Source organism: Lampris incognitus, chromosome 12 (assembly GCF_029633865.1).
Source record: "Lampris incognitus isolate fLamInc1 chromosome 12, fLamInc1.hap2, whole genome shotgun sequence".
Taxonomy (NCBI): Eukaryota; Metazoa; Chordata; class Actinopteri; order Lampriformes; family Lampridae; genus Lampris; species Lampris incognitus.
In genome coordinates this window covers 3,607,878-3,620,377 of record NC_079222.1, presented here as the reverse complement: position 1 = coordinate 3,620,377, position 12,500 = coordinate 3,607,878, and the positions used below count along the sequence as shown (strand labels likewise).

General features: G+C 53.9%; 1 protein-coding gene across 1 annotated transcript in view; it reads right to left on the bottom strand.

Moving 5' to 3' along the window:
* The window catches only part of LOC130122126 (ephrin-A5-like), a 66,458-nt gene extending 60,778 nt beyond the window's left edge, over nucleotides 1-5,680 (bottom strand). The window contains exon 1 of the mRNA XM_056291164.1: nucleotides 5,556-5,680. Within this exon, the coding sequence (XP_056147139.1) occupies nucleotides 5,556-5,680 (125 nt within the window). The remainder of the gene's footprint in view (nucleotides 1-5,555) is intronic.
* Between the last annotated feature and the right edge of the window lie 6,820 nt (nucleotides 5,681-12,500).

Genomic DNA, 12,500 nt, shown 5'->3' with positions numbered 1-12,500 from the left:
CTCCTTCTTTCCCCTCTCCTCCTTCCCCCTCTCCTCCTCCCCCCTCTCCTCCTCCCACTCTCCTCCTTCCCCCTCTCCTTCTTTCCCCTCTCCTCCTTTCCCCTCTTCTCCTTCCCCCTCTCCTCCTTCCCCCCTCTCCTCCTTCCCCTCTCTCCTCCTTCCCCCCTCTCCTCCTTCCCCCTCTCCTCCTTTCCCCTCTCCCCCTCCCCCCTCTCCTCCTTCCCCCCTCTCCTCCTCCCCCCTCTCCCCCTTCCCCCTCTCCTCCTTCCCCCCTCTCCCCCTTCCCCCTCTCCTCCTTCCCCCCTCTCCTCTTTCCCCCCTCTCCTCCTTCCCCCTCTCCTCCCCCCCCTCCCCTGCCTGGATCTGGGCAGTTTAAGTGGGTCATCAGCTTACTTGTAAGGATAATGGCTTGGGAACGCGGACCATCGACCAGGTCGCATTCCTGCAGCCTTCATGTGAAGCCGTTCCCTCAGTGGGAACACTGCAGTACCGGGAATGACGCCGCAGTCTTCATACTGTCCATTCTACAAGTTATTATACTTAAAGAACATATAGGAAACAGATGACCTTGGGAAAAGTAAGTAAATTAAGTTAATTGTGTCGTTATGCGAAATGATTTCATGTCAAACCAGTTCACATAACTTCACACAATTAACTTCATTTAATTACTTTTCCCAAGGTCATCTGTTTCCTATATATGTTGTTTAAGTATAATAAGCTGTAGAATGGACGGTGTGTATCTAACAGCTGTGCCGCGTGTGTATCGGAACCAAGCGCGTCGCCCACTTCTTCTCTGGATCCACACACACACACACACACACACAGAGAAGACGTGGCGTGTTTCCCCCCCCACCACCACCACCACCCGCTCTGTAACTACAACACCCGGAGTCCACTTCACCACCACCACCACACCCATTACCTGGGCAGGAGCAAGGACATGAACTCTACTCGTGTGACGTCAGGTGAACTCATTTCACATAAAACCAGTTCACATAACGACACATTAACTTGTCACAAGGTGATCAGTTCCCTTTTATAGTAAACTCCACATCTGGACTTCACAGGGTGGCCTGCTGGCTTTATAACGCTCAGCACCGATGGTCCTCAGCTAACCCACTCTCATGAAGAAGAAGAAGAGGAAGAAGAAGAAGAAGAGGAAGAAGAAATATGATGGAGAAGTGGAAGCAGAAGAAGAGGAAGCACGAGCAGAAGCAGAAGAGAAGCGGAGGAGGAACAAACTCTCGCAGCTGACAACATGCTGGGAGTGATTATATTGGTAAATAGTGAATATACATTTATATACTTCTCTTCTAGTCTGCTGACCACTCACACTGCTCCACGGTGGACGCCTCACAGCCTCACACACACATTCACACACACGTTCACACACACGTTCACACACATTCACACACATTCACACACACGTTCACACACATTCACACACACATTCACACACACGTTCACACACATTCACACACATTCACACACACGTTCACACACACGTTCACACACACGTTCACACACGTTCACACACACATTCACACACGTTCACACACACACACATTCACACACGTTCACACACGTTCACACACACGTTCACACACACATTCACACACATTCATACACACATTCACACACGTTCACACACACACACACATTCACACACACATTCACACACATTCACACACACATTCACACACGTTCACACACACACACACATTCACACACGTTCACACACACATTCACACACATTCACACACACATTCACACACGTTCACACACACACACACATTCACACACACACACACATTCACACACGTTCACACACACACACACATTCACACACACATTCACACACATTCACACACACATTCACACACGTTCACACACACACACACATTCACACACGTTCACACACATTCACACACATTCACACACACATTCAAACACATTCACACACATTCACACACACATTCACACACACGTTCACACACACATTCACACACACACATTCACACACACGTTCACACACACACATTCACACACATTCACACACACGTTCACACACACCTTCTCACACATTCACACACACACCTTCTCACACATTCACACACATTCACACACACGTTCACACACACATTCACACACATTCACACACACATTCTCATACATTCACACACATTCACACACACGTTCACACACATTCACACACACATTCTCACACATTCACACACACGTTCACACACACATTCACACACGTTCACACACACGTTCACACACATTCACACACACATTCACTCACACGTTCACACACACATTCTCACACATTCACACACACACATTCACACACACATTCACACACACGTTCACACACGTTCACACACACATTCTCACAAATTCACACACATTCACACACACATTCACACACATTCACACACACATTCACACACATTCACACACACATTCACACACATTCACACACACATTCTCACACATTCACACACATTCACAAACACATTCACACACACGTTCACACACACATTCTCACACATTCTCACACATTCACACACACATTCACACACACATTCACACATATTCACACACGTTCACACACACACAATCTCACACATTCACACACAAATTCACACACATTCACACACATTCTCACACATTCACACAAATTCACACACATTCACACACACATTCTCACACATTCACACACATTCACACACACACATTCACACACACAGTCACACACACGTTCACACACACATTCACACGCACATTCATACACACGTTCACACACATATTCACACACATCCACGCGCTGATGGAGGAGGCTTCCATGCAGGGCACCAACCTGCTCATCAGGAGCAGTTAGGGGTTCAGTGTCTTGCTTAAGTACACTTCGACACGTTCTCTGGAGGAGCCGGGGATCAAACCAGCGACCTTCCGGTGACTAGACGACCCGCTCTACCTGCTGACCCATGCTGCCCCAAATTAATGATGCCTTCGAAGTGTGACGTTATCTAAACAATGTGGCTTCAAACCTTTTGATGATGTAGCTCACAGTGGCTGGGGGTATTTGCTGTCAGGGTGGGGGTATTTGCTGTCAGGGTGGGGGTATTTGCTGTCAGGGTGGGGGTATTTGCTGTCAGGGTGGGGGTATTTCTAACTGCAGGCGGGGCCTCGCTGGGGTGGAAACACGGCCTACGCAGCATGCGTGTTTCCCGGAGGTACAACAACACGTGTTGGAAGCGACAGCAGAGCGCGCGCACACACACACACACACACACACACACACACACACACACACACACACACACACACACACACACACACACAACACGTCTTTTGTCATTTCCGTTTTTCACGAGCCACTTCCCATTTCACTTCCCGAGCTCGAGAGGGGCTTTCATCAACAGCTGAGTATGGACTCCTGCGCTGAGCGCCCTTTTTCTCTATTTTGGTCAAAGATGCAGAAGCCGAGGGTGGTGGTGGTGATGGTGGTGATGGCGGTGGGGAGTTGCTCCTCTGGGCTCTGCGACAGCACCACGGTGCCGCCCGGGGGTTCGATCCCGGAGTCCGCCCACACCGAGCAGGGGGAGCCGCAGCTCGCACGGGCCAAACTTACATTCGTTCCCTCTTTTTTTACTTTTTTGTGGAATTCCCCCTCCCCCCCCCCCCAGTTGTACCCGGCGAATTACCCCACCCCCTCTGCTGACCCGGGGAGGGCTGCAGACTACCACACGCCTCCTCCCATACATGTGGAGTCACCAGCCGCTCCTCTTCACCTGACAGTGAGGAGTTTCGCCAGGGGGACGTAGCGCGTGGGAGGATCACGCTATTCCCCCGAGCCCCCCCCCCACCGAACACGCGCCCCGACCGACCAGAGGAGCGACCAGGACACATACCCACATCCGGTTTCCCACCCGCAGACACGCCCAACTGTGTCTGCAAGGACGCCCGACCAAGCCGGATGTAACACGGGGATTCGAACCGGTGATCCCCAACGGAATAGACGCCCCGGGGTAAAGTGAGAGTCAGCGGCGGGCCGGGCGGCTCAGTTCTGAGAGGGCCCAGGTTGGGTCCGGCTCGGAGTCGCGGATGGTGAGGGGAGACGGTCATTCCGAGCTACTCGTTTGTCTCGGCAGAGAGCCTTTCTGCCGGGACATGGGGCCCGGGCAGGGCGCCTTGCGGGGCCCTTCGCTGGGCCCCGCAAGGCGCCCTTCGCTGGGCCCCATGTCCCGCGGCACTGCCCCGGTGTTGACCCTGACGGCAGCCCGCGCGGTGCAGCTCCCCGATGCTTAACCCGGCTCGGCTCGGCTCGGCTCGGCTCGGCTCGGCTCCGCGCCGCCTGTGTGACCTCAGCATGTGCGTGTCTCTCACAGCAGCACGCACCACGCTGAGCCTGGGCCACTGCCCCGATACCCCTGTGTGCCCCGGCATTGTCTGCCCCAGCGTGGGCCGTGTGGGGGTGGGGTGGTGGGGGGATGTTATGAGGTTGGAGGGACACTTTGGAAGGGGTAGAAGGTGGGGGAAGGGGAGCGAGACTTGGGAACTGGGAGCCTTTGCAGGCGCGAGGCGTAGACCGGGAAGGAGACGGGCCGCCCGGGTCTGTGTCGGAGACGCGATCCGCGTCGGTTTGGCACGAGCTCAACCAGCCGCCTCCGACCTCTGCATTTGTATGTTAAGACCTCCACATCACCCGGATCCTTGACTTTTCCCCAACTCATTACAGACAGTAGGACGACGGCGGACTTGCGAGTGCGCCGCAGACTCTGTGCCGTCAAAGCCCAACAAACCAGTTTCTAACCCCCGAGCTGACGCTGCCGTCGTTTATGGGTTTGACTCATGCCGAAACTGCAGCCTCCACCGAGCAGCCATTAAATCAGGAAAGACCAGACTGCCAACACAAATCCGTCTGAAACAAAATGGCCCACTCACCAGATCACGATCCGCAAAGTCGCCAGGTGACATGAGGCCACAGCACCGTCAGTTACATCCACCACGTGCTAAAGGTGCAGCCGTAACTCTCACGGCATCGATCGCCAGCCACGCCAGGTGTGCTCTGGTCGTGTTGGGGCCAAACCCTGTCTCATGTGGCCTCAGCCGGGCCTCGCTGAGCCCGCTTCAGTACTACAGCGGAGTGATGGCCGGCAGCGAAGCTCGGCGGCGGGAAGTTGTGGTGAAGCAGCGTCTAGTGACGAGCTCCCTGCACCTCCTCACGACTAGCCGGCTGCCCGCTCCTCATGGGAAGAGCTGGCTGTAGCCTGCACTCCTCTCCCTTTCCAAGTCACTATGCTGACTACATACCCAACGTGAGTCCTTTGTGTGGGAAGAAGCCCCCCTACTTATCCCCCTTTAACTGCTAAACTGCAGGCCAGCCGACCGAGATCCAGAAGAGCCGGTTTAAATAAACGCGCATTAAAAACCAATTATCTGTCGACGAGGGGGAGCTGCGTCGGCTCGTGTGCTGGCCACCGGTGTGCAATGTCGAGGAGGAGGTTGACCTCGCGAAGAGGTCGGTGACCCCCGCGGGGTCGACTCACCTGGGGTTGGTTCGGTTCCAGTAGACGGCGTAGCGATCGGACACCACCTTGGACGCCGGGTCCTGGCCGTGCACACACATCCAAAGGACGAGGAAGAGGAGCGGAATCATGTCCACCTGCGGCATAGCGCTCCAGACTCGGACGAAGGCAAGAGTCCCTCTTGGTCTCCCTGAGATTTGTGTCCCTCTTACAGGTTTTTCGGGAGTTGTTCCTGATCCGCTGCGAGGCTCTAAGGGCAGGATGTTGTTGTGTTGCCGTGAAGCCGCCGGAGCCCAGTTTGTAAGTTGTGGTACTGGGCTGCACAAATAACACGGACTTGACTCGACTTGGTCCGGAGTTTCTGCGTGACGACGCGAAGTCCGGGTCTCGGTGATACGGGGGTCTCTCCCCGGCGGGACTGTCCGCAGTTGACTCGCCTCTTGCTTCTAAGTTGATTCGCGAGCTATGGCTGCGTGCACAAAGCCCCGCTGGAACAGAAAGTCCGGTCCGGGTCCGGCTCTAATCCCGCAGCACGGCCGAGCCGCTACAGCACGAGCATCTCCTTGCTGAGAGGAAAGTCTTAAAATAAAGGTTTTCATTAACGGAATGACACGCATACAACAGGCGCACGCGCGCGCGCGCGCAAAAGAAAAAAAAGGCCAAATAAATATCCACCTCTCGTGCACACGCGAGTCAAAATCCAGCGCGAGCAGCGGCCGTCGGCTGGAAACAATCTCAACTCTCGTCCGGCGCGCCGACAGTTCTGCCGAACTCGACGAAACGTCCCCAGCCGGACTGACGGCGCAGCAAGACTGGGAACAGAACGTCCGGTACCACGGAGGTGGAGAGGTGAAGAGCAGAATTATGTGGAGAAAAACCCCCTGAATGTACCGGTCCGGACGGTCTCCGTGCTGTCGCCGTGCGCCCTGCAGCTCGGGGTCTCTTCAGTCCGTGTGAGCAGCGGCTCCGGCTTGGCTCTGCAGCGGATCCGGCTTGGCTCTGCAGCGGCTCCGACTTGGATCTGCAGCGGCTCCGGCTTGGCTCTGCAGCGGCTCCGGCTTGGCTCTGCAGCGGCTCGCGTCGCGTCGTTGCTGCTGGTGCTGGTGCTGCTGCGCTGCGTTGCTCTGCGACCGCGAGTAAATAAAAAAAAAGAAACCAAGACCTTTGCGTGCGCGTGCGCGTGCGCGTGTCACCTGACAGGTTGGCAACACACAACAAGAGGCATGAGGTGGGGAAACTGTTATATCGGTCTGAAGAAGAGAATCAAGTCAGCGCTCCTTCCTCGCTCGGCCATGCTCCCCCAGACCCCCCTCCCCTTCTTCCTCCCCCTCCTTCTCCTCCTCCTCCTCCTCCTCTCCCGCTATGTCCGCGCGGGTACAGTTTCATGCCTGCGCGGCGTCTGATTGGCCTGGATTTTGAATGACGGCCGTGTCGCTTACAAAAACAACATCCCTCCTCCTTGTGGGGTACATCTGCCTCCTCCAGGACCAGATCCCGGTTCATTCTCCGCGGACAGACGTGCGGGGACAGAAACCGGCTTCGGGCCTACCGCAGCACTCGTGTGGTGCAGTTGTATCGGGGGCGACACGGTGCGGGGTAATCACCGCTCCGGTGGGGCAGAAAATGTCTGAGTTGCAGCAGCGTCGCGTGCAGCTAGTCCGCCCGGGTGACCGAGTCCCCCCCAAAACCACTGGACAATGGCGGAAGACCCCCACAGCTGGGGAAGCCTGTATGTCTCCTTGGTGTCCCTCAGCTGCGTAACTCACGAGGGCCACACGGCGCTCACAGTGACCGCGGTCTGCGCACATGAGCGCTTGCGCCACATAGTGGAGGGATGGAGGAAGTAACACGTCAATCTGAGCCACGGTGGCACCGAGTGACACGAGGTGAAAACCAGCTGCCATGCGCAGCAAAGCTTTAGAGCATGTGGCTGAACACTGCAGACACGGACACGGACACGGAGACAGACACGGAGACAGACACGGACACAGACAAAGACACGGACACGGACACGGAGACAGACACGGAGACAGACAAAGACACGGAGACAGACACGGACACGGAGACAGACACGGACACGGACACGGACACGGAGACAGACAAAGACACGGACACGGAGACAGACAAAGACACGGACACGGACACAGACAAAGACACAGACAAAGACACAGACACGGACACAGACACGGACACGGACACGGACACGGAGACAGACAAAGACACGGACACGGACACGGACACGGAGACAGACAAAGACACGGACACGGACACGGAGACAGACAAAGACACGGACACGGACACAGACAAAGACACAGACAAAGACACAGACACGGACACAGACACGGAAACAGACACGGACACAGACAAAGACACGGACACAGAGATGGACACGGACACAGAGACAGACACGGACACGGACAAAGACACAGACACAGACACGGAGACAGACACGGACACAGACAAAGACACGGACACGGAGACAGACACGGACACGGACACAGACACGGACACGGACACGGAGACAGACACGGACACGGAGACAGACACAGAGACAGACACGGACACAGACAAAGACACGGACACGGAGACAGACACGGAGACAGACACGGACACAGACACAGACACGGACACGGAGACAGACACAGACACGGACACAGACACAGACACGGACACGGACACGGAGACAGACACGGAGACAGACAAAGACACGGACACGGACACAGAGACGGACACGGACACAGAGACAGACACGGACACGGACAAAGACACAGACACGGAGACAGACACGGACACAGACAAAGACACGGACACGGAGACAGACACGGACACAGACACAGACACGGACACGGACACGGAGACAGACACGGACACGGAGACAGACACAGAGACAGACACGGACACGGACAAAGACACAGACACGGAGACAGACACGGAGACAGACACGGACACAGACACAGACACGGACACGGACACGGAGACAGACACGGACACGGAGACAGACACAGAGACAGACACGGACACGGACAAAGACACAGACACGGAGACAGACACGGAGACAGACACGGACACAGACACGGACACGGACACGGACACGGAGACAGACACGGAGACAGACACGGACACAGACACAGACACGGACACGGACACGGACACGGAGACAGACACGGAGACAGACACGGACACAGACAAAGACACGGACACGGACACAGAGACAGACACGGACACGGACACAGACAAAGACACGGACACAGAGACAGACACGGAGACAGACACGGAGACAGACACGGACACAGACACGGACACGGAGACAGACACGGAGACAGACACGGACACAGACACAGATACGGACACGGACACGGAGACAGACACGGAGACAGACACGGACACAGACAAAGACACGGACACGGACACAGAGACAGACACGGACACAGAGACAGACACGGACACAGACACAGACACGGACACGGACACGGAGACAGACACGGAGACAGACACGGAGACAGACACGGAGACAGACACGGACACAGACAAAGACACGGACACGGACACAGAGACAGACACGGACACAGAGACAGACACGGACACGGACACAGACAAAGACACGGACACAGAGACAGACACGGAGACAGACACGGAGACAGACACGGACACAGACACAGACACGGAGACAGACACGGAGACAGACACGGAGACAGACACGGAGACGAGACAGACACGGACACAGACAAAGACACGGACACGGAGACAGACACGGAGACAGACACGGAGACAGACACGGACACAGACACAGACACAGACACAGACACGGAGACAGACACGGAGACAGACACGGAGACAGACAAAGACACGGACACGGACACAGAGACAGACACGGACACAGAGACAGACACGGACACGGACACAGACAAAGACACGGACACAGAGACAGACACGGAGACAGACACGGAGACAGACACGGACACAGACACAGACACGGACACGGACACGGAGACAGACACGGAGACAGACACGGAGACAGACAAAGACACGGACACGGAGACAGACACAGAGACAGTCACAGACACGGACACGGACACGGAGACAGACACAGAGACAGTCACAGACACGGACACGGACACGGAGACAGACACGGAGACAGACACAGAGACAGTCACAGACACGGACACAGAGACAGACACGGACACGGAGACAGACACAGAGACAGACACAGAGACAGACACAGACACGGACACGGACACGGAGACAGACACGGACACAGACACGGACACAGACAAAGACACGGACACGGACACAGAGACAGACACGGACACAGAGACAGACACGGACACGGAGACAGACACAGACACAGACACGGACACGGACACGGACACAGACACAGAGACAGACACGGAGACAGACACGGAGACAGACACAGACACAGACACGGACACGGACACGGACACAGACACAGAGACAGACACAGAGACAGACACGGAGACAGACACAGACACAGACACGGACACGGACACGGACACAGACACAGAGACAGACACGGACACGGACACAGAGACAGACACGGACACGGACACAGACAAAGACACGGACACAGAGACAGACACGGAGACAGACACAGAGACAGAGACAGAGACAGACACAGACACGGACACGGACACGGACACGGACACAGACAAAGACACGGACACAGAGACAGACACGGAGACAGACACAGACACAGAGACAGACACGGAGACAGAGACAGAGACAGACACAGACACGGACACGGACACGGACACGGACACGGACACAGACAAAGACACAGACACGGACACAGAGACAGACACAGAGACAGACACAGAGACAGACACGGACACGGAGACAGAGACAGAGACAGACACAGAGACAGACACGGACACGGAGACAGACACAGAGACAGACACAGACACGGACACGGACACGGAGACAGACACGGACACGGACACGGACACAGACAAAGACACAGACACGGACACAGACACAGACACAGAGACAGACACCGAGCGGTGGCGGAAGTGATGCTGGTAGTAGTAACAGAGTCAGGATGGACCCGCATCTCCGTGTCCGCCAGTTCAGGGGGAGCCTTGCAGAGCCAGGCCCGGACGCCGAGCTCAGTCGCCTCGAGGCCTGTCCGTTTGATGCCATCTGAACACACCCGCTGAGCTCGTGCGTGCCCTGCGCGGGGCTCCTCCTCCTCTTCTTCTCCGCCGTCCGGCCTTTCAGACGCACATAGCGTTATAACGCCCACCTGAAGTAGACGAGACTTGCGAGGATGTAACGCAGAGCTGAGACACAAAACCTCCCCGTGCCTCGTCTGAAGGCCAGTCCACAGGCCGAGGTTCAGAAGCTGGCGATGTAATCTTCCTGTTACCTGTACGCAGCTACTGAGCAACGTTATATATATATATATGTATGTGTGTATGTGTGTATGTGTGTATGTGTGTGTGTATGTATTTATATATATATGTGTATGTATATATGTATGTATATATATGTGTGTGTATGTATATACATATATGTATATATATACGTATATACATATATATGTATATATACGCACATATATATATATATACATACATATATACATATATATGTGTGTATATGTATGTATATACATATAGACATATATACACACATATATATGTATATACATATACATATACATATATATATATATACATATATATATACATATATATACATATACATATACACGTATATATACATATATACACATATATACATATATATACATATACATATATATACATACATACATACATATGTGTGTATATGTATATGTATGACCATGTGTGTGGTATTTATTGACACAGTGAGTCCTCCGTCATCATGTTTACCCTCCGTGTGTATCTGCCCTGACTCCAGCAGAGCGGCCCTGAGGTGCAGCGGGCAGTCCAGACGGTATTATTACCATGACAATACAGGAGAATTACACACACCATCAGTATAAACCACCACGATGTCTGCTCGTGCTTAGGAATCCAGCTGAGCTTCCTCGCGCTGAACTGGTTGGTACTCAGAACTACTTACCGAGCTGCACTCCCACTAGAACGACCAAGGCGGTCATTTTGACCGTTTTGCATTTTCAAAGTTTCATAACTTTGTGGAAATAAAAGAGACAGACCTGCCGCTCCCTGAATTCTTCTGAAACTGCATATATTTGCATTAAAACCAGTTTTAGACCTATTGCACAAAAAAATGTGGTAAGCTCTACCTAAAACGACCATGAGCGGTCATAATGACCGCCCGTAATTTGAGCGTGGTGGTGTGCGCCATGTCAGTACTTATGACGCCATTTTAAATTGTTTGAAACATAATATTGAAGATGTTAAGATGTTAATTTTGGTGTCTGTTCGTTTCATAACAGACACACTACATGTAATGCATTAATATCTCAACGGGGTATTTATGTTGACTCAATATAGTTTAAAAACCACAGCGGTCATTTTGACCGCCCGTGGTCGTTTTAGGTAGGAGTGGAATCCCGGTCATTGTAATAATAATGATTGCATTTACACACCTCATTTAGTGAGAGAGTTTAGGGAATGGCGCCTCATTATCGTTAATTTAGACAAAGAATAAAATATAAAAAAGGGTATCACGATATGCCGACATGTGGTTTCTGCAGGCAGGCAGGCGGTGTAGCGGCGGGGGCGGGGGTGGGGGCGGGGGTGGGGGCGGGGGTGGGGGTGCCAGACATTGCAGCAGCCTTGAAGAGAAGGACTGACGTGGGAAGTGTTGCAGAGCGTCCGTTGAGCGTCCGTTTCGGAGGTTTTATCGAGTTAGAGCCCTGACAGCTCCAGCGGGCTCGTCTATTTGCAGATATGATCGTTTACTCTCCGTTACACGAGACAACAGACGGACGTGGCAGCGGCGGGAGGATTCACACTCGGCCCAGAAGCAACCCGCCGATCCCTGTTAATCACCGGC